The 25,040-nt window shown below is 35.8% G+C and overlaps 1 protein-coding gene across 1 annotated transcript in view; it reads right to left on the bottom strand.

Moving 5' to 3' along the window:
• Positions 1-24,017, bottom strand: part of LOC111514434 (carboxypeptidase Q) — a 30,180-nt gene extending 6,163 nt beyond the window's left edge. The window contains exons 1-4 of the mRNA XM_074177302.1: positions 23,892-24,017; positions 18,573-18,991; positions 6,762-6,925; positions 3,557-3,792 (exon numbers count right to left, since the gene is read on the bottom strand). Of these exons, the coding sequence (XP_074033403.1) occupies positions 3,557-3,792; positions 6,762-6,925; positions 18,573-18,922 (750 nt within the window). The 5' untranslated portion in view covers positions 18,923-18,991; positions 23,892-24,017. The remainder of the gene's footprint in view (positions 1-3,556; positions 3,793-6,761; positions 6,926-18,572; positions 18,992-23,891) is intronic.
• Between the last annotated feature and the right edge of the window lie 1,023 nt (positions 24,018-25,040).

Here is a 25,040-nt window from a genome sequence, read left to right as displayed (position 1 = left end):
AGCGTTGATGGTGAAAGTATTCGAGTTCTTCCAGGAAGCTGAAGAGCCATACATTAAAATGATTCGACAAGCCATAGCATCGAAGTTTGGCCAGCCTTCCAAATATTTGAGGATATGATGATTTACGGCTTTTTCCATGTTTTTTATATCACTGATAGCGGAGCGACTGGTCTATAGTTATTTGGAAAAATTTTCTTGTCTTTTTTGGGAATAGGCTGAACGCGAGCAATCTTACAACAAGAAGGAAACACCTCTTTCTTGCAAAATACTGGTGCGAAATAATTTGCGCACTTTTCAAGTACGATGACAGTCACTTCATCAGGACGTTGCCGAAAAGTAATTTCCGGCATTATAGATTCTAGTGTAGGAATAGTGTGTGGTGCTTTTCCTAGAAAATCGACTGTGGAGTGGGCTCAGCTGGTAGATTTGCTTTTTCTATGGCTGATGTTGCAATTGAACCATCCGCTTGTGTTAGTGGTGGAATTGTGGATTTTGTAAAGTTCTGATTAACAGCTTTAACTACCGACCAGAAGGATCTAGACCTGTTGGAATTGGCAAGCAGTTTATCCCAAATTCTCTAATTGTAAAGTTCTTTGCTTTAATTTATCTTAATTTTGCAGCTATTGCGAGCATTAACAAACCTACTTCGGTTCTCAACGAGATTTTTGGAGGCGTCAGCTTGCTTGCAATTTTTGTTGAACCAAAATTTCCCGATAGAAGGTTGTTTCATTGAAAAAGTAATATATGCATCCATAGATGATAGAATAACTTCCGCGACTTCAGAAGCACAAGTTGATAGACCTTTAGAGCTGAAACAAACATCTAGCCAGGGTAAATTTCGGAAATTGTTTTGAAGATCCTCCCATTCAGCTGATCTGTAACGCCAAATTTTGTGCGGCTTAGATTGTCCCCCAACATTTACCGGTATTCCGCTAAACACTGAAATGAGTTTGTGGTCAGAAGATCCCAATGGAGACCTTACGGTGACTGTGAAAATGAAATGTTCAGCAATATTACAGATATGTCAGAGATGCATAGTTTGTTGAATAACAGCGGCAATAACGCTGATAGACCCATGAACAAATGAATGGCATTCATGTCATTATTGAAGTCATGTCAAGTAGTCTAAAATGTAAAATTCCATGAAAATTGGAAGCAGTGAGCCAAAGAATGACTGGGTTGCTCTGGGTTCAGAGAATCCTCACTTTGGACATTATACAGGGTGTAACTGAATAAGTGTAAAACATTCAAGGAGGTGATTCCTCATCGAAAAAAAGATAGGATCTTTCATATAAAGAGCAAATTGGGTACATAAAATTTGTATAACAATTTTTTTCACAAGCACTGAAAAAGTTACAATATTGAAATCAACATGACGTTTTGTACTACCAAAAAGACACTTAGCCAGTAATTTAATTGGTTTACCCCATGGTTGTAAGGGGTGGAAAACGCAACCCCTAAAATTTATTTTCAATGTAACTTTCTGTCTTATTATTTGTTTACCATTTAAAAATCCATTTCCAATAGCCTGTTTCATTCTAAACAAAAAATGTCTCCTGGGTTTTTTGCCCAAAATAAACCAGTTCGCAGCAAAAAATTATTTTACGAACAACTACAGAGATACATCGTCATAAATGCGAACTGGATTTATTGTTATTTTGTAGTTAGTACCTGCATTAAATGATTAAATGGTAATAAACGAAACTAATGTATGATTAACAAAACACACAACATGTAGGAATCATAGTAAATGTTCAATATGTCTACCTTCAGACATTACGCATGCGTCTAGACGTCGGCGCATTGAGCCACGTATTCGCTCAAATATTCTTGGAGTCTCTCTGATTACCCTGCACGCATCGATGACGCGGTTTCTCAAGTCCTCTACATCGTGAACAGGAGTACGATAAACCAAATGTTGTAAATGGCCCCAAATAGAGAAATGGAGAGGATTGAGATCCGGGGATCGAGCGGGCCAGTTCTGTGGTCCTCCTCGACCTATCCACTGATTTGCATATGTTTCAGTTGAATGTTGACGTGCTACTTGACTAAAATGGGCGGGAGCCCCATCATGCATAAAAAACATATCCCTTCTGACGCCCAAAAGTACTTCCTCCAGCAGTACTGGATGCACTTCTCTTAAAAATTAAACGTATGTCTCACCATTCAATCGAGGAGGTAGAAAATGAGGCCCAATTAAATCATTTCCAATAACACCGAGCCACACGTTAAGAGAAAACTGTTCTTGATGGTTAGTTTCGACAATAGCGTGAGGGTTTTCATCAGCCCATATGTGGTTATTATGAAAATTAATAATCTTGTCTCGAGAAAAACTACATTCGTCTGTGAATTCTATCGTCTTTGGAAAATCACAATTTCTTCTAATCATTTCCAGCATCCAATTGCTAAATTCAAGACGGTTCGGAAAGTCTCGCGGAACAGTGCCTGTACTCGTTGCAGATGGTAAGGGTATAAGAGTTATTCCTTTAAAATTTGAAATACCGTCATACTGGAAAGAAATCTTTCTTGTACTGGTAGTAGGTTGTTCTTCAATCAAATTAAGTACTGCTTCCTCAAGCTGTGGTGTTCGTACTTCTCGATGGCGACCACAATCCTGCGTTCTTTTGTCGAATGAACCATATTCTCGTAATCGTTGATGAAGTCGAGCAAATATTCTATGTGAAGGATGCTGCCGTTGAGGATACATTTCAGCATATCTTCTAGAAGCTTCTAACCCATTCCTCTGCGACAGACCGTAAATGTAATGCATATCAGCCATTTGTGTATGCCATTTTAATAACAAGTGAATTAAAGTAACAAATTAAGAACAGGACAACAACACACAATTAGTATCAATTCAATTTCGAAAATTCATAAAACGATAGCGTCATACCAATTGAATTGTCACTATCGCTAATAGCGACCTACTAGATAGATTAGTTTCACATTTTCGCATTTATGACGATGTATCTCTGTAGTTGTTAGTAAAATAATTTTTTGCTGCGAACTGGTTAATTTTGGGCAAAAAACCCAAGAGACATTTTTTGTTGAGAATCAAACAGGCTATTGAAAATAAATTTTTAAATGGTATACAAATAATAAGACAAAAAGTTACATTGGAAATAAATTTTAGGGGTTGCGTTTTCCACCCCTTACAACCATGGGGTGAACCAAATAAATATCTGGCTAAGTGTCTCTTTGGTAGTACAAAACTTCAGGTTAATTTCAATATTGTAACTTTTTTAGTGCTTGTGGAAAAAATTGTTATACAAATTTTATGTACCAAAGGATGCTTCAATGAAATTTTTTTATATTAAAGATCTTTTTTTTATCGATGAGGAATCACCTCCTTGAATGTTTTACACTTATTTAGTTACACCCTGTATATCATCCCCTCAATTGTTTTAGTATCATGCACATCTACATATAACTCGCACACAAGCAAAATAAGTATGAATATAATCAATATGAAATTACCAATGGATATGCAGTGCGATACATTACAAGCATTAGAGTGTTAATCAGAAAAATGTAAACAAATGGTCTACTGACTCACCTGATATCTTTGCAACATTCTGGCATCTTCAACAGTAATGGACACAGCGGGAATTTTAGTTACATTATTGCCATATTGTTGTTCCCCTGTATGAAGAGTGTACTGGGAATATGGTGTTACAGATTTTATGAGAGCTGCAACTGCTCCATGCTTGGCAGCTTGGGTCGCCCCTTGACCTCTATATGCAACGGACTTTCCATAACTCTCAAATTGGAAATTGAAAACGACGATTTTTCCTGAAAAGGTAAGATATCTTATTATACGTTCAGATTACTCCATTTACAGGACAATACAAAAATATAAAAAGAGCAACATGAACTGATAACGTTATACAAAAAAATATTGGATAAAATAAAAAACAAAAGATAGATACTTGAACTATTTAGTAATCTCATTGTTTGATGAAATATCATGCAACTTATAATAATAATTTTAATTTTTTCAAAAAACTGTTGAAGCTCGCGTTGGGGAAATAAGTATAATAAACGTACCACATGCGGTATAGCCGCATTAGATAAAATTGGATTGATTATCACTCAGAAAGAAGATATAGCTAGAGTATTTGCAGAACACTACAGCCAACAATCGTCCAGTGAAAACTTTGACGAAGCATTCATCACATACAAATCTGAGAAGGAATCCTCGCCAATAATAATAACAGAGGCAATAAAGATCCAATAAACTCCCCAATCACTAATGAGGAATTCCATGAAGCACTGATCTCAATGAAAGATACCTTCTCAGGTCCAGATGATATACCAGCTTTCTTCTTGAGGAATCTACCATAAGTTGCAGAGAACCTTCTCTTACAAATTATCAATATAATTTGGACCGAATGGAAATTTCCCCAAATTTGGAGATAAGCACTAATCATCCCTATTTTGAAGCCAAATGAATCAGCCTTTGAAACAAAATCCTATCGACCAATATCCATCACCTGTACAATGTGCAAATTACTCGAAAAAATTGTGGAAAAACGTTAAGTGTGGGTTCTTGAGAGTCAAAATCGAATCATAGCGGAACAATCGGGTTTCAGATCTCACAGATCAACCTTAGATAATATAATAGACCTGGAGAGCACTTTTCACGAGGCTTTTGCCAAACAACAGAAATGTATTGCAGTCTATTTCGATATTAACAAAGCTTTCGAAACTGCGTGGCGTTTTAATATTCTGGACAAATTGAAAAAATGGGGTTATGATGGGCATTTGTACAGAACTTTTTTTTGGAAAGAAAGTTCCAAGTTCGAGTAAATGGTACATTATCACAGTGCAAAATTCAAGAAAATGGTATTCCTCAGGGCTCGATAATAAGCCCCTCTCTATTTCTAAGAGCACACTTTGACGTCTTACACTCCTTGGAAAAACCCCTTCAGGCAAGAATATACGCAGATGATTTGGTACTATTTGTCAAAGGAAGGAATACCCATAACCTAGCTAAACTGTTACAGCTCCACATAGGTTCTCTAGAAAAATGGTCCAAAATAACAGGATTCAATTTTTCTACAGAAAAAACGAACTGCATTATATTCTCAAAGAAAAAATGCGAGAACTCACCAACAATGAAAATGAATAACACAAAATTAACATTCGTAACACACATCAGATTCTTAGGGATGATATTTGACCAACAATTAAATTGGAAGCTGCATGTCAAACTTCTAGTGCTATCATGTCAAAAAGGAATTAACCTACTCAAACACCTAGCTCATAAACAATGGGGCGCAGAAGATTCAACACTGCTACTGCTGTATCGATCTTTAATACGCTCTAAATTAGATTATGGTTGTATTGCATATGCTTCTGCTAAACAAAGAACACTATCTCAACTGGATTCAATACATCATTCTGCTCTGCGCATAATCGCAGGAGCGTATAGGACCACGCCAGTGGAAAGCCTCTACTGTGAAATAGGAGAACCTTCCCTGAGTTTTCGCAGAACCCAATTTAGTTTGTCATATGCTGCCGCAGTTGCATCAATGGAAAACATTCCCACTCACAGGAATACAATAACAAATCGATTTCCAACAAGTTACTGTCGGCCAAGAACTGATCTTCCATTTTACGAGAGGATCCGACGACAAGTAAGTTCTTTACAATTGGAGTCATTTCCAACCCCGTACACAGACTCATCCAAAACTCATCTTGGTGTAGGAGCTGCAGTAGTGACTGACTATGCTGCATTGACCTTCAAACTTCCAGAAACAGCAACAATACTAACTGGAGAATTATTCGCCATCCTTCAAGCTCTCCAGTACGCTAAGTCAAGTGCATCGGACACTGTCTCAATCATTTCAGACTCTCTTAGTGCCTTACAACTCCTCCAACGGATATATATCAAACACCCCATTGGTATACTTATCAAACAACAATTTTTCGAACTCCAATCGCTTAAGAAGAAAATCATCCTACTTTGGGTTCCTTCGCATGTGGGGATTATTGGAAACGAGAGTGCTGACTTTTATGCTCGTGAAGCGATTGATAATCCGAACCAAGGAACAACAAGGTATAGTCGTCATACCGACTTGAAACAATACTTCAAAAGCTTATTGTTGAGTAAGTGGAACATTGAAAGGCAGAGTACCCCATCCAAACTGAGAGAATGGAAACCCAAAGTCGGACCATGGAACTATGGAACACTGAAAAGAAGGGAACAAGTTATAATCACCCGTCTTCGATTTAGGACACACCAAACTAACCCAGGAATACTTTTTATCTCTAGTAGATCAACCACAGTGCCACATTTGTGAAGTTGCACTAACAATACATCACATCATAGTGCAGTGTCCAGTGTTTCAATTAGAAAGGGAAATGTGCAAAATATCGACGGAATCGCAGGAAACCTTGGATTTAGTGTTAGCAAGATTTTAAATTATTTAAGTGCCCTGAACTTATCTAACAAAATATAATGTTGTAATCAAAATAGTTACTGCTTGTAAATATTTTTTCCGCCGCTAATAACCATAAGGTTGATGCGGTTATTTTCAAATAAAAAAAAATTAGAAATAGGTAAGAAAGATTTCGGCTTTCGCTCATCGTGATGATGTTACAGGGTTGGACACAGAACTGAAATAATTCTCGTAAATGTATCACTTGACTATTAGTGACATGTTTTACCATTATTTTCACAGTTTCAATATAGGAATTCTCATTCAGGGCGGCTCGTTTCAACTTGAATGCGTTGTATTACCGAATATTATCATTACCTTTGGCTGCTTGGGAAAAATTTGCTTGTTCAAGCTCTTCAAATGATCGGACAACAAGAACTTCTGCTTGAATACTTCCAGAGGGTGTTCCAACAGAACTTCCTAGAGACAGAACTCCAATTTTGGCTTTCCGGGGTTCTAATAGTTCTCCTGATTCATCCCCCCTAGAAAAGTTTCAATTACGTATTATACAATGCGGACCTAAATAGGCCCCCTCATCTTAACTTTTGAACGGAACTAGATATCAAGGTCAGGCAGAATTTACGTATAAATGCTTCATTTTCACTATCCTTTTCAAGAAAGACATAAATGCTGCATCACTCATCGCCGAGATGGCGGTACCAACTCATTTTTCAAATGGAAAGGAAGGTTTTCTGATATCCTGTTCAACAGGTAATTCAATTCTCGATCCAATACTGTTTTATGAGATAATGTTCGACCAACAATTGAATAGGAAGCTACATGTCAGACATCTAGTGCTATCATACCAAAAAGAAATAAACTCACTGAAACACCTAGATCGTAAACAATGGGGTGCAGAAGGTTCAACACTGCCGCTACTGTTCAGATCTATATTACGTTCTAAATTAGAGTATGGTTGTTTTGCATAATAATAATAATAATCTTTACTCAATCCTTACAGATTACATACAGCATGATATAGGATACGTCACAAATGAAAAACCGTGTGATGGTAGACAAATTTACAATCAACAATATTAAAATATCACTATTCAACACATTTTCACTTTGCATCAAGAAATTCTTTGATACTATAGTAACATTTGTCTTGCAAATATACTTTCAATTTTTAATTTGAGGGGCTATATGAGGGGCTTTTTTCATAGAATGATGAGCTATGTGCAGGAATTCTGATGAGGTCTCCATTTCTAGTTGGGTAATCATGGCAATGAGAAACTGTTTGATAAATCTCAACATGTTGCATAAATTAGTAAACATAACCATTAGCATAACATGAATATAAGCATAATACATTATACATTTGAAAACATTAATACATGGAACTGTTAAAACTTTATATTTTTGAAAATATGTCCTCACGATTCATCTGGTTTCAGATTGAAAATGAGTCGGATAATTCCTTTTTGGGAAACAAATATTCTGCTTGAGTTACTGGAGCATCCACAGATGTTGATGTTATAAGATATGTTGCAGTAGATTAGAGCATAATATACATTGATGACTTGATTGGTATTGAACATATTTTTTAATTGCAATATAGCATAGTAACCTGTGTTCGCTTTTTTGCTTATGGCATCAATATTATTTTCCCAACTCATTCCACTATTTATATAAGTTCCAAGGAATTTCGTAACTTCAGAAAGATGAATAGTGCTATTTTTGACAACCACTTGAATATCAGTCACAGATATCCAGCTAGAATGTAAATGCATACAGACTGTTTTTTCCGCATTCACTATCACCAACTTATGAATTCTTCTGCTAAATTATTCATTTTTTTTGTAAGCCTTCAGGACTATCTGAACCAATGGCCAATGTAGTATCATCTGCATATAGAACTACTGAATCTTAACTATATTGTCAGGTAGATCGTTTATGAATAACAAAAAAATAAGAGGCTCCCTGAGGAACTCCCCGGTCCATCTCATAACATTCAGATTTATGCTCTTCAATTTCAACTGATATTTTCCTGAAACGCATGTATGACAAATAGCCATGACAAGAAATTTCCACAAAAACCAAGGGAATATAATTTACTTTCGATTAATCCCAGGTCAATAATGTCGAATGCCTTCGATAAGTCGAAGAATATGTTTCTGTTAAACGAAGAACATTATTTTAATGGGATTCAATATGTCATTCTGCTCTGCGCATAATTGCAAGAGCTTATAGTACTACGCCAGAGGAAGGCTTCTACTGTCAATTTGAATAACGTTCTTCATTATTCGCAGTTGAATTTCTCTTATACTGGAGCAGCTGCATCGATTAAAAACTTTCGCACTTACAGAAACACAATAACGAATCAACAACTGATCTTCCATTTTACAAAAGTATCCAACGACACATTAGTTCTTTACAAATGGAGTCATTTCCCACCGCGTACCCTATAAGCATCCAATCTGCACCACTATGGATCATACAGACTCCTATCATAAACACTCTCTTATCACAGTTTCCTGAACACGATATGAATAAGAACATCTTCATACAAAATTTTCGGCAAATCCTGGACCAATACGACCACCCTGAAGAAATATACACAGACTCTTCCAAAACTCATTTCGGAGAAGAGGCTGCAGTAATGACTGACCATGTTGCATTCACCTTCAATCTTCCAGAGACAGCAACAATACTAACCGGAGAATTATTCGCCTGCCTTCAAGCTCTTCGCTACGCTAAGTCAAGTGCATCGGACACAGTCTCAATAATTTCAGACTCCTTCAGTGCCTTAAAACTCCTTCAACGGATGTATGTTGAACACCCAACTGGAATACTTATCGAACAGTAGTTTTACGAACTCCAAACGCTCAGCAAGGAAATCATCCTACTTCGGCTCCCTTCACTTGTGGAGATTTCGGGAAACGAAAGGGCTGGCTTTTATGCGATCAGCAACACAAACCAGGAAACAACAATGTATAGATATCATACCAACATAAAACAAAACTTCAAGTTGAGTAAGTAGTACATTGAATGGCAGATTACGCCATACAAACTGAGAGAATGGAAACCCAAATGGAACCATGAAACCTACGGAGCACAAAAGAAGAAAGTAATGATCACTTGACTCCTATCAGGACTCACCCACGTATACTTGATATATCTAGCAAATCCACCACAGTGCCACATTTGTGAAGTTGATACGGTGCTAGCAAGATTATAAATAACTTCAGTGCTCTGAACTTGTCCAACAAAATATAATTCTGTAGTCAGTGTATTGACTGCTTATAAATATCTTTTCTGCCACGAATAACCATAAGTTTGATGAGGTTATTCGCAAATAAAAAAATACTTTTTCACTTTTAGAAATCGATTCAGCCATTTCGGAGTGGTTAGCAGTTTTATATTCCTTTTGACCATCTACAAACAAACGATAACATAATTGAAAAAAAAAGAATCGAGAATTGACTCTGATTTATTCCAATGGATGTTCGCAATGTTTACCATTCACTTTCTGACACATTTATTTTTGCCATTATGAAAAGTTTCTGGGCCATTTTCGTTGCAACCTTTTTTTCATACGCGAGTTCTGAAATTAACTGCGTTTGTATATCGTGAACTCCTCAAAAACATCTGGTAGCGTCACATCAGGTTATCGAGAAGGCATTTGTAAGGCACCACGTTTACCTATCCACCGGTTTCGATAATTTTCATATAGACACTTTTAATCCAAACTTGCGTAATGGGAAGATAGCTCATCTTGCTGGAACGTTTCATCAGTTGATAACCCTTTTGGGTTTGTCAAAGATCCTAACCGGTAGATGAGCAGAAATGGTCCCTTGAAATGGCCCACTGAATCCCCTGACATGGCACTTCTAGATATTTTTGAGGCGATACGTGACATCACCAGATCATCATCAGAAAGTAGGAAGGAGAACGATGAACATTTTCAATATTCATTGAAATAAACTGAATTTATAAATGATAATTACTAAGGAATGGCTGAACGGTTTTCCGAAAGTGAAACATTATTGGATTCAGAATTAAATCACATATTGAACGAGTGATCACAAGCTCTCCCTTTCTATTTGATGAGTAATGCAACACTTCTGCCTTTCTTATCAAAAAGTAGTAAAAATGAAGCCTTTCACGAAAATTTTATTAGACATTAATATCTTGGTCCATGAATTTTATAGTCGTGAGTTTTGATTTTTGCAGATAAACGTAGGTCGAACTAAAAAAACTAAAATTTTCATTTGTAAGGTCATTCAAATCAATAGTGGTTTTGAGTTATCTACTTACATAACCCAATATTGTAAAAGAATGTCATTCCAGATGATTATGTGCTAGATGAAGCTATCCAACAAAGCATGAATATGTTGATTTACAGTTACATTCATAATTTTCAATGTCACTAATGTTAAAACAACTACTCTACATATAGATATTCGGTAGTATCCACGAAAATCACCAAGTACGGCCAAGTTTGCATTATTACTAGAATATGTTAACGAGGCAGGACGCCCAACCGTGGTGCTTTGTGATTTAAGTAGAGCGTTTGACTGCGTTAATCATAAAAAACTGATTTCAAAATCGGAAATATATGGTATGAGGGGTTCTGTCAGTTGGCTCACTTCATTTTCTTTATGTAGAACATAAAAAAATTCTTGAGAAAACTATTTTTTTTAATCCGACGGATGAACAGGAAATAAAAAATGTTATATCTGAACTGAAAAATAAAAAGGCTCCGGGAATCGACGGTTTGAAGGCAGTAACATTAAAACTCATAGCAGACTATATAAAAAAAACATTAAATATTATAATTAATATATCTCTGGAAACAGGTGAATTTTCCTCTGCCTTTAAGCTGTCGGTAGTCACGCCTATTTATAAGAGCGGAGATAAAACTGATATGAGTAACTAAAGACCTATTTCCTTGATTTCAAACCTCGCCAAAATACTAGAAAAAATTTTGAAAACTAGATTGAGCAAATTCATTAACAAATATGGATTACTTTCAACAACACAATACGGGTTTAGGGAGGGAAAATCTACCCAGGACGCAATTCAGGTCTTAACTGGAGACATATACAATGCATTAGATAAAGGTATTCCATCAATAGCAGTATTTATAGATCTCACGAAGGCTTTCGATACCGTTGACCATTCCATTCTTCTACGAAAACTTGAGGACATAGGTATAAGAGGTTCATCATATGAATTATTAAAGAATTATCTAACAGACAACAGGGCAAATATTGAAATTCAAAGGGAAAACGAGTCGGAAAAAATCCATTACATGTGGAGTACCCCAAGGAACTGTACTAGGACCAATATTATTCACAATATACCTCAACGACCTACTATGTGTGGAAAAAGGTGGAAAAAGCTTTGCTGATGATACTGTCCTTTTTTATACAGACAACAACTGGTATGACCTGAAAAATAAAATTCAAACAGACCTCAATAAATTGAAAATGTGGTTCGAATATAACCTCTTATCAATAAATTTCGAAAAGACACACTACCTACCATTTAACTGTCAAGATGCATTTCTTTTTACGTTTGATATTACTCTAACAAAATGTGCAATAAAACCAAAAGAAAAAATTGAATATTTAGGAATCATCATAGATTCACATCTTCGGTGGGATCAGCATATTAGCTATCTATTGGAAAAATTTCGATGCATCTTATATTGTAGATTCAAGTATCTGACGGAGTACTTGGACCAGGATCAAAAAATCACTTTGTACAAAAGTCTTGTCGAACCGCACTTGAAATACGGCATTCTCGGATGGGGCGGGGTGTCAAGAACACACCTTGATGCATTGGAAGTATCCCAAAGAAGATTCTTGAAAATCATCCTGAATAAAAATAGTAGATACTCCAGTGATCAAGTATATAAAGAGACAAAAACGTTTGATCTGAGACAAATATACTTTGAACAGGTGAATATTGCAGTATTCCAAAAAAAATTGACCTTCTCAATCTGGATCATACGTATCTTACCAGAGGAAAAAACAAATTTGTCCGACCGATAATGAGCAAGTCAGTAGGCCAGAAAAGTCATCAATTTTTGGGTCCAAGGGCTTTTAACACTCTTCCTGATGAAATAAAAATTCAACAATCGATATCAAAATTCAAAAGAGAGTTGATATGTATAACAGAGGAATCGGAGAGCGATCCACCAAATAATTGAAAAAATTGACAAGTAACATCTTACAGCAAAATTAGTACACAAATATATAGAATATTTTCTATGTACCCCGGTTTCATTCGTTCTGTTCGACTGTTGATTCTTTTGTAAAAGTTTTAGTTTGGATCTAATTACACCTTCTTCATCAAATTTGATTATAAAAAACTGATTAATAGATATTTCAATACTTTTCATTTCATGATTGAGATATTTCAACATGTCATTGTGAAAATGTAATATTTTAATTATTATTATTAATGTGTTATTTATATTGTTATTATCTGTCAAATTTATGTGTCACTTCTGTGACTTGTGTGATATTGTTTGTTCAACTAAATTCTCTATCAAATGCATATAATGATATATCTGTGAATAAACATTATTATTATTATTTCTCGAAAATAGAAAACAATTTTTGTTAGTACAAGTCAATAGAAAAAATTTAATCTACAGAGTTAATTTTGAATGTCTCAGTCTAAGTATGGGTGTGCCACAGAGTTTGATAATGGGTCCTCTATTGTTTGTACTCTATGTAAATAACATCGACTCAGTAGTTACCGAATGAATTTTACTAGTTATATCTCCATCAGATAAAAAATATTAGAAAACGATTGTGCCACAATAGTAAGCCATGGATATCGAATTATTTCGATAACAATGATTTATTCTTCAATACAGACAAAACAGAAGTTACTCGTATTCACAATTGGCAAAACAGAGTGGAAAATGTATATTTCATGGTGAACAATGTGACCCTAACAAATACTGATCACAATGTAAGATTCTTGGGAATCACTCTAGATCTGGATGAGTGGAAAGCCCACTGTCACCAATTAATTACAAAACTTGATTCTTCGAAGTATCTCTTCATCAACTTACGAATAGTTTTAACAGTCAGTTGCTCAATATATATTATGCTCTTATTGTTCTTATTGGTTGGCGACATTTTTGAAGAACAAACTTGCTGGTATACTATGTTGAATCAGGATTTGCCATTAGAAAATCACTCCATCAAAAATGTTCTAAAAATTGTTTTGCTCAATTTTTTCGCAGTAATTTCGTGAAAGTTTCTTCAACGTCAGTAGTAGGACTTGGAACCCCCATTTTCCCCCTTGGAGATGAACATTGCTGATTCCCTTTTTTGATGCTTATTTACGCTATACAAAGAACCTACCGGCATACTTCTAGATTCTAAGTTCTGTAGCTTCGACTGTACGTTAAAATAAGAGCAAGAAACAGTTAGTAATTTATACTTTTACTTTAAAAATACAGTAACTGAAACAATATGCCAACTGCACTGAGTAATGAATAGCTTCAACAATCGAATTATGTTACCTATAAAGAAATTCGCAAAACTAACACAACCGCCAACGACGTCAACCGCCACGCGTCTGCCTGCATTCGGGTCACATTCTAGGCGATGACGCTTCATTGCTTAGACCGCTCTTCTACGTCCGAGTCGTCTTACAGTAGATGCGACGCGCAATGGCTTACTGTGTTGCGCCAAATTAATCTTATCGTGATAACTTTCAAACAGTTTGTCCAAATTACTTAGTGTAAAAGACAAAGTTCCTACCTATATTAAATACTTAAATCGACAATTGTAACAATTTTTATAAGAATTTGAGAGATATTCTAAAATATACATTGTAAAAAAAGTATCCAATTTAATTGTATTTATGACTAAGTATTTTGCATAAAGTGCTACCACATAACAGGTAGATATATGCTATCGCGGACTTTTATTTAGAACTATTTAAGATAAACAATCTTATGGTACATTATCTGCATGTAACTCCAACGGTAGGCAGCACACGCCAAGATAGCTCTCAGAGAGCAAGAATTTTTCCGACTTACTTAATACTCATCATTTTATTATAACCGAAATTACACGAAACCTTTGTAAATTGTAGCCTATATGCTATTCTGATGTATAAACTGTATTTATGTAAAGTGTCATCTAAATCCGTTCAGTCGTTTAGGCGTGAAAGAGGCACGAACATACATACATACATCTACCAAATTCATTATCATTGAACGTAGATAGTGTCAGGGATAAAAATTCAGATTAACTGAAACAATTCAGATGGAGGTGATCAGAATATATTGGGGTCACAAACAATACGAGAGTAATCTAATCTGTTTCATGATTTGGAAAATGCATCACATACCTCAGCTTATCGCAAAAATTGTGAAAAAATTATTATATTTAGAACAATAGAGAAAACATTGAATTGATGTAGCCGTTACTACGTAGTAGGAGATCATAATGAAGAAAAGATAATTGAAACTTATTTTTTACCACTTTTATAAAAGCGAATAACAATTGAATAATATGAGTTTTACAAAGTCCTGATAGGAGAAAATCCTCATCAATCAATCAAACTCAATCAATTCCCAATAAATGTGTGTTTCCTAAATGACTTCAAAAAATATTGCAATCTAGGCTTCATATTTCTTTAAGAGGTATTAAAAGATAAAAATAAGTTGAACATATTTTAAGAAAATGTTAATGTATATATGGTGGAATAGAACAATACTAACATTCTGATTACCAAACAAAACCAAAATAAACATTCAATAAATATAGTTTAAAAAACTAAAAAACACGCTTTTAAAGAGCATCGAACTAAAAAGATAAAAAATCAGAGTATCCTGAAGGTATCCTGACCAGGAAAGTCATAGTCAAACGGCGGGAAACACCAGCTCAGCCGAAAGCATAACTGCAGGATTGACGAAAGTCGAACTACAGAAGAAAAGGCCATCAGGTGCGCAAATGCGCAAACTGATGAAAGCACGGAAAATAGCTGCGGGAACATAGATTGAAAAACCATTGAAAAACCTGTGCGAATGAAGGGACAAAAGAATGGCTCAGAGGCAGCATTGGAAACTTGGGAAATCTTTGGGAGGGGGCGGACTTGACCGTGGTCGAGGCCAACGAACTCCCGAAGAGATCAAGAGTCCTAGCCTTCATTCCGGGTCAAAAAGACGAGGAGGCTACAGTTAAGACACGCCTTAGTAAGCAGAATCCTGCCCTGGAAGTGGAAAACTGGATCCTCAGGAGCAGAAAAGTGGAAGAGGAAGGAGAAATCCTGGCCTACTCCACGAATGAAAGTTCCTTCAGGACCTTGGAGGGGAACATGTTTAAAGCCTACTACAAGCTGGGCATGGCCCCCTTCAAGCTCCTTAACAGCAATGTTGAGAGTGATACAAACAAACCTGCAACACAGTAAGGAGGCCTCGGCTGTCCTTGCCAAAGTGATGGGGGGGTTTGATATTGCTCTCATAAAAGAACTCTGGGTATACAGGGGAAAAATAATGGGATTGGGGGGCATCAGAGGGGAGTTAATTTATAACAGAACCTCAGAGGCCCCAAGAACATGCATAATCATCCGTAAAGGTCAGTCCGAAACCACCACCAATCAGGGAAGTGGAGGAGTTGGTTAGGGCATGCCAAGCAGAGGGACTACAACTTATAATTGGCTGTGATGCCAATGCACACCACCTAACCTGGGAAAGCACAAATACCAATAAAAGAGGTGAGCACTTACTACAGTTTATCATGGCAAATAACTTGGACATTTTGAACATAAGCAATAAACCTACTTTCATGAATGCGAGACGTAGTGAAGTGATAGACGTAACGATAGGAACTACATTTATAAGTAACTATGTTCGGAAATGGAATGTGTCCGATGAGGAAAGTTGTTCAGACCATCGAAACATAAACTTTGAAGTCGGAGGGATTCAGACCTCGATCCTAACATATCAAAATCCCCGGAAAACACCGGAAAAAATACGGTGGACCTGGAAACCTGTTTAGACCTCATGGATTTTGACATCAGAGATTCCACAGACCTAGAGTTGGCAGCAGATCGATTACAGGGAGCTATCATCTCTACGTACAACGAACATTGTTCCATAGTAAATCAGAGATCAAACAGGAATGTGCCCTGGTGGAATGAAGATCTGGCGAGGATGAGACAAAAAACTAGAAAAGCCTTCAAAGACGCAAGGAAATCAGGTTCATGGGACCAATACAGAAGGGCCCTAACTGAGTATAACAAAGTCCTGAGAAAATCCAAGAGAGATACGTGGAGAAGGCAATGTGAGGAGGTCGAACAGACCCAAGCATGTGCCAGGCTCTACAAAATACTCTCGAAGAAACCTCAGGTCTCAATAAGTGATCTGAAAACAAATACGGAGGAGTATACAAAAACCGGAGAAGAGACTACCAGAGAGCTTTCCCGGGTCAGAAATTACAAATCTAACACCGGAGTCCTGGGCGAATTCAGAACTGGCAACTGGCAGGCTGGCAAATGACAAAGAAGGTGATAGATATGGAGAAAATCAAATGGGCTGTAAATTCATCTCCACCCTATAAGTCGCCGGGACCGGATGGCATATACCCAGTAATACTTCAAAATGGACCGGAAGTACTTTTCAAAAAATTGTGTATAATTCTCAGGGCAAGCTTAGCACTGGGACATATATAAAAAATTTGGAGACTGATCAGGGCCACCTTCATTCCGAAACCTGGAAAAATCGGACATGACTCGGCAAAGGCTTTGAGACCAATTAGTCTCATGTCATTTGCGTTGAAAACGCTAGAAAAACTACTTGACAGGCATATCAGCGACATATCACTGGCTATCAGACCATTACATCGAGACCAATATGCATAAAGGTCAGGTATGTCTCTTGGAACATAATGGGTATAAAGCACTGGGCTATGCAACTGACTTAGTCATCTTAGTCCAGGGTAAATACAATAATGTAGTGAAGGGATGCATGCAGCAGGACTTGAACATTATAACAAGACCATAGTAGCATTCACCAAGAGGACTAAAACGGAGGGTATCGGACCTCTAAAACTCCGAGGTGAAGAAATACAAGTGTCGGGGGAGGATAGATATCTAGGAGTAATCCTAGATTCCAAACTGACCTGGAGCCAACACTTGGGCAGGATAAAGAGGAAAGCGGAGGTAGCACTGGTGTTCGCCAGACGCACCTATGGAAAAACATGGGGGCTAAAACCAGACATGGTATATCGGCTATACACGATGGTGGTTAAACCCATGATAACATACGCATCTCTGGTCTGGTGACTAAAGATGAAGCAGGCGACCGCCATCAACAAACTAGGCAAGGTGCAAAGACTTGCATGTTTGGGAATGACGGAAGCAATGAGAACTACCCTAACAGCTGTATTGGAGACACTCCTGAATCTACCTCCTTTACATTTTGTGATAATGGGGAAGGCCAGAATAGGCGCGTGTGCGCGCAGGTGCGCGTGTTAATGAAAATAAATACATTTTTCAAATGTAAAGTGAGTGTAAATACATGTGAAGTGAGTTCGAATTATATCTAGGAGGTTGCGTACAGCGCCATCTGCCGGCGAATAGATCAAGCAATAATGTCGATATATCAAAGAGGTTACGTACAGCGTCATCTGCCCGCGAATAGATTAAGCAAGCAGAGTTACAAACAAACATACAAACATATATGTTAAGCTAATAAAAGCGTGTTAATTAAAAAACTGTTAGCATTGAGTGAAGCCAAAAATATGACAATATATTCACTAAATTTGAATAAAACATGACTACTTTTTCTGAAAATAGAAGTTGAATTTTTATACCAAAAAAATTAACAACGTCCGGTATACTGGACGTAGTAACATTTCTGAAAATATAGTTATTTGCTCTCCATATTTGATTCACTCTGAAGACATTCTTTCAATTTTGAAGGCATGAACATCTATAAACATCAAGAATAATATTGGTATAACTTGTCGAATGTAGGAAGAGCTTTATGAATTCCGTTATGGTCCGGCCCACTAGATTTGCGTTCGTTAGAAGACTATTAGAGCGGGAGAGAGAGAGGGGGAGAGATGATTCTCAAGTCTCTTCCTAGATAAGACAAGCTGTAACTTCCTCACATAACAATATTCATCCATTTCTTACAATACTTACCTCTGCCAATGAGGAATCATAGCATGTTCACCATGGACGTTTTCCAAACTGCGGTTCTTCATCAAATCCAACATGTAATCTATTGAATTCTCCAAATTCTTCGTCCCGGACAACCTGGCTCCAAACTTATCCACAAAATTTGCCAGATCATTGTAAACACCCCCTTTGAACTTGCCATTCGTGAGAGCATCTATGATTCTGTTCACTGTCGGGCCATAAGAAGCGATCTCGGCTTTGAGTTCAGTTGGCAAATTGCAGCCGTTCACTTCGTTGTCAAGTACGTCACTGGAGGCAATTGTTAAAACAAAAAACACTACCAAAAGCACAGCCAACTTTCCAATCATTATCATGATTGTAGTAGCTTCCAACTGATTAGGTAGGCTAGAATTCTACGGATTTATATATTCCGGCACTGTACCCTAGAAAAGGAGATAACCTTTGAGTGGTGTTGATGTCTGATACGGAATTTTGCTGGATTTCATTAAGTGATAGATTCCATTTATATTGTCTTTGAGATGAAACATTTTTACGAAATTTATCTGTTATCGCGCTAATATTTATGAATAAATTTTTACAGAAAGTTTGAAGCATTATCGGGAGTGAATAATGAATTGGGAAAGTTAATTGACAGCTACAAGATGACTCGATATGTAATAATAATTAATGTAGAATGTAACATAAATACGTTAAAATATTCAACTGAGACATATTCCTGAAACAATTAAAAAAAAAGTCTTCGATTCGGAGATACAGAGTGTTGAAATTGAATTTTTTTTGTTTGTTAAAAAAAAGTTATTTGCAGGAAATTTGGTACACGGGGTTTTTTTGACGTGGGAAATCATAATTTCATATTGATTTTCATGTAACATCTAGAGGGCGCTGCGTATGCTGTCATTATTTATTTCAAATTGCCCTTCGACAGTAAACTTTTGGTACTTTTCATTGAAAAAACCTGATTCCCACATTTTTTCCCAAGTAAAAAAGGTACACTTCAACAACACTGAAGGTGATCGTTTTCGAAAACTTTACAATTTTCTATATCGATACATTACTTGGCTCCTAGGGCGTTGAGTGAAGTTGCTGAGAACATTACAAAAACTAAGTATGTGGTGGATCTCGTCAAAATAAACAACTTTTTCCAATAAAATGTTTATCGAAAAATCATTCTTTTTCGAGATACAAATTGTTGACCTTTTTGAAAACACGGTTTTGTCAATTTTTTGTCAAGTTTTTTGCAATTTTAGTTACTTTCAAGCCCAGCTTATTGCTGGGCTTATTGAAAAAATGTTTCTCAATTTCCGACAAATTTGTATTTTGTGGGCGACAAAACAAAAGATGTTTAAAAAGTTGATAAGAAAGTTAGTCATCACTGTAATTTTTACCACTGTATATATTAAGGATGAACGTAATAAATATTAGTAAATGCTATTTTGCAGCTACTGGATACATAATAGTACATCAGAGTTAACACATGTCACACACGGTGTTCCCCAAGGATCGGTGTTAGAACCTTAATTATCCATTATATATGTCAATGACCTTGATGAATATATGGACAACTATAATTCGATTTTTTTTCCTGATGGTACTAATTCTATATATTCAGAAGAAAATATGACGGACCTGATGAGAACTCATGAAAAGGCAAGGGAAAGATCTGACCATTGGTTTGCAAAGTACAAACTTAAATTGAATAGTGGTAAAATATGAATGCCATTTTTCTCAAAGTATCCTCACAGATCTGAACACGAGATTGTTAAAAAAACTTGGACTTTTCATAGTCAATGGCCTATCTTGGAATTCACATATTTATTTCTCTTTTGAATAAATTGTCCACATCTATTTTCATTCTTCGTCAGTTGAAAACCATAACAAGTAACATTACATTGAATATGACATATTTCTCTCTGGTTCATTCAAATAGGAGTTATGGAATTGTTTTCTGGTAGCTGATATGGCTTCATTGCCAACCTTTATTTCGCTCACATCTCTGTATCTCTTTTATGTCCTTCTTGAAATCCACAAGAAGACAAATTTTTGGCGATACATTCGGACATTCATAATTTCAATACAAGGGATGCGAACAATATATGATCAAATCGTTTTCGTCTGAGTAAATCTCAAAAAAATTCTTCAAATTATAATATTCATAATACTCTATCTGAGGATTTGAGAAAACTGAGTATTGTGAAATTCTTGAACCACTCGAAGGAATTCCTTTTGAGTCGCTGTTTCTACTCGATCAATGATTACATTCAAAACGTTTCAAATCGGAAACATGCTCACTCCGACACGTACCCATATAATTAGTCCCTATATATGTTTTTAATTAATTAAGAGCTTTTATTTAAGTTGACTTGTATGTATGTCCACAAATCTTGCTAGTTTTATTTGACCCAGTTCCCGGTAACCGATTGACCTGAAATTTTGCTGGTCCAGAACCGATAACAATGCATGTCAATCATAAACGTGACCTGATGCTGCTGCCAGGATCGGCTCCGTACAAGAGATCCCCTCAGAGGTAAATAGCAGGGACACGAAATTTTGTATACGCATACGTTTATGATAGGCAGTTAGTAGGCACACCATGAAATAGATGCCACATCCAGGGTTGGCTTCAATGAAAAGATATATTTCTAGAAAAAAATTAAATCGAGCTTTTACCTTTAAATACCTACTTCCCGACTTTAAAAAGAAGACAATAAATGATGTTGTAGGTTGTAAGAACCCATATTTATTTGCATTGTAAAAAAATATTATTATCTACCACCTCTAAGTTCCCAGAGTAAGAGGGTCCATCAATCAATGTAAGCAATATCATGACTTGTGTAATTTGGTGAGATGGGCGTCATTAGCATTGGTCTGCAACCCGTCTAGGAGAAGGAAAACTCCAAAATCAAACCTGGAACGGTGTTTCGTCAGGCACGAATAAGCTCTAAACTGAAAAAAGTGGCGCATCTTTCACCAAATTATCAAGGTGAGTTCGTGCCGAGGACTGAGTGGTATCAGAGTGTATATTACATCTTACCCTGCTAAACGAAGCTCTGGGAGGGTTGACAAATATTTCTTCGGTACTCATGGGAAATAAAGAAACATCAACACAAAGGAAAAGAAGGTTAGAGAAAGAGAAATTGAAATGAAATGAAAAACTTAACTTGAAATGTCAAAGGCATCCTGATAGAAGAATTAGACTGTTCGAAATTAAGTGGGACTCGGTCATGTAATAATGACGCCATCAATGAAATGAATAGACTGAGAAATATAACAAGCTAATTCTTTTATAAGAATATAGTTTATCCTAATAATAGTTTTTCCCGTTCCTTAAGTTTTTCTGTTGAAGGACTCTCCGTTTTATAGATGGACTTTCGTATTGATCGATAACTACCGATTGAAACTGAAAAATATAAAATAAAATAATGATAAAAAAACTTTTTAAACAAGCTTTCATCTAAGTGCCCTAAAAAGACCAAAATAAAATTTTAAATCACATTAACCACATTCATTTATGACTTTACAGAATTGAAATTATAATAAAAGCTTGTCGCGATAATTTCAATTTGTAATTGAAATTTTGTAATTAGGTGGGCACCTACTAAACTTGTAAGCAATTCATAATGTTTGTAATTAAATAAAAGTGTCGTGAATGCTGAAAACGTGGAACTTTAACCTTGAATAACTTTTTTGCACACATAGGATTTATTAGATTTGAAATTTATTGCAGTACCTAGTTGATCTGTCAGAATGTTTCTTAATTTAAATTTCATCTGACTGAATACGTAGAGGTTTCTTCTAGTCATAAATGAATGTGATTAGTGTGATTTAAAATTTTATTTTGATCTTTTTAGGGCACTTAAATAAAAACTTGTTTTTTGGATCCATTAGGAAAAACGTTCTCAGAAAGTATATTCCACATAAACGCAGTTTTCCAAATGGAAGAGTTCTCAAACAGTAGAGTTCGAGGTGTACTGAGTTGAACCTCGAAACGATGAGCAGCCACAGTTCGTCGCGTATTTCTGATATGTACCTACAACTCTTGGTGGAATCAAATGTGCCAAGTCACTTGAACATTTCCTGTGAAAGTATCCATAGAAGAGAGACAAATCTCCAACCTTTCTTCGATGTTGTAAGCTATCAAGGTTGCACGTGATGTTCGCGTCTCCAATCAGGCGGATGGCTCTTTTCTGGATGGAATCCAGCAACTTCAGGGTATGTTTTGGGGCAGACCTCCATACATGAGAACAATACTACAAAGAAGGTCTTATCTGAGCTTTATAAAGCATCAAAAGTTGCTGAGGTGTGTACAGTTTTCTGGTTCGGAACAGTGTTCCAAGCTTTCGAGAAGTAGCTTTTGCAATTCCAGCGACATGATTGTGCCAAGACATATTGGTTGTATGGTGTCCATTTTAACCCCCAACAAACTTATCGAAGCAGAAAGCGGAATTGCTTGACCTGACATTATTATATCCAGTTCGGAGACATTTATCTTCTTGGATAAGTCTACAGGTTGAATAAGAGACGAACCACTACTATTTGAATAAATACCTTGGAAGCGATTTTGGGTGTTTTTTGGAAAGTCGTAACAAAGATAACTTAAAATTATGTTGGCATGAAAAAATTGAAAGTATATCATATAGATATAAATCATATAGAAGTATTTGTTTCGAAAGAATTATTTTCTTTCGTGTAATTCAATGTTTATATGAAAGTAGCTGTTTCAGGAGGACTTTCTTTCAGTTTGTGTCTGAAAGTTACTTCTTTGCATGATCTACACATTCATGTATAGAGTTTCGAATTGATTACTTCCTTCCTTTCTTTGGAAGATTCTCTCATCCCTTTTTTTGTATCAGATGGAGTAGTAGAAAGCCAAAAACGTTCTTTCCCAAAAAAATTGAAATTCACATATTTCTTACTCCATGGAATTTGGAGTGTAAAAATTAATTTTTTCATTTGAATGTTTTGATTTGTTATAGAATGACCCTGTGAGAGGTTTAAGCACATGTTATACTCATAATGGGGAGGATTTGAAACTATCAAAAGAGCTGTCAAACAATGCAGATTAATATATTAAAATTGGCGTCGTATTATTACTTTAACGCCAAATAATTCTTAATGACCTTGAATTTTTACTGAAGGAGCTGTATCATTATCCTCAATGATATATTTTACGTCACTAAACTTACTTTCAGATCCTTAATTTTGACACCGAAGGTGAAAACTCACTATGATATGTGAGATATAAAATCTCACAATGTGAATAATAGGTTATTTCCCATTGAAAAGTTAATTATCTTGTATATTATTGATTGGCTGTCTACTTACAGATTTCCTTTAATAACACTCCTTTCGACAAGGGTTTCAGTTCAGTTCGTCGCACATATCAACATAAAACTCATTGGTAGTAAAGAGAGAAATTTTTCAACAAAATTGTAATTTATGACATAAGAGAGACGCATGCGAAACGAAATTCAAAGACGAGGGCGTTAAATAGCTTGTCGGAATCGATAACGACCAGATACAGGGTGTTTCGATTATGCAGTGTGTATTCATTATGAATTTGCTATGTAGTCTAATCAACAAGTTCAAAAACATGAAAAATAGGGATAAAGGTCCTAAAAAGATGAGCGATACCTCATTCGTTTCGGAATCACCTCTAGAAAAATGTTTTTGATGGATTTTGGTGCAGGTAAAAAATTGCAATTGTTATTAACAAAATAAGATTTAAAAAAAATTGTATTAGTTTTTCGTTAATAACTCAAAAAATATTATTATTTGAGCAATTTTGCAAAAAGCTGCTCGTTAAAGAGGAGGAAATTTCGATAAAAAAGTCCCGACTCTTGAAACTCGATCTCCATTATTTATAATTTTAATTTGACGTTGAAAATAGGGTTCGGCGCGGCTGTTACGGCATGCGCGCGCTGTCCCTAAAGAGAGTTTATCAAAAGAAATATTTTTTTTATAACATAAAATGTCATTTTAAAAATTTGAAAAAAATCTAGTATCTTCTTGACTGTTATTCAATCAAAAAGTTATTCAATTGTTAACTAACAAATTTTTTCCCAATCTCCGTTGTCATTAATAATGGGATAAAAGATATGAATAATTTTGATATATATATCCTCGCTCGCTCTTTCTCTTTATATTTTACTAGCTTTTGGTACAAGTGACTTACCTTATATACCCAAGTATATCAAAAATGGTGAAGAAACATTATTATTACTATTATGTTGAATCATTATAATGAATTCATGATAACATATTTAAACAATACTTTGTTTAAGAAAAACTTTATTGTGAAATTTTCACTAAACAGTTATTCAATAACGCAACAACTATACAACAACTTCTTCAGGCGTGTCTGTACAACTAGTATAGCTGGTTTTGTGAAATTTTCAGTAAAGGTTTCATCGAAAAATTGGTTAATACAAAATAGCAAACATATAGATGTTCAAACAAGTGTCCATTATTTTC

This window comes from Leptinotarsa decemlineata, unplaced genomic scaffold (genome assembly GCF_025532065.1).
Source record: "Leptinotarsa decemlineata unplaced genomic scaffold, Ldec_3_MD MMD2_tig00002974_RagTag_RagTag, whole genome shotgun sequence".
Classification (NCBI taxonomy): domain Eukaryota; kingdom Metazoa; phylum Arthropoda; class Insecta; order Coleoptera; family Chrysomelidae; genus Leptinotarsa; species Leptinotarsa decemlineata.
This window is presented reverse-complemented; position numbering and strand designations above follow the sequence as displayed.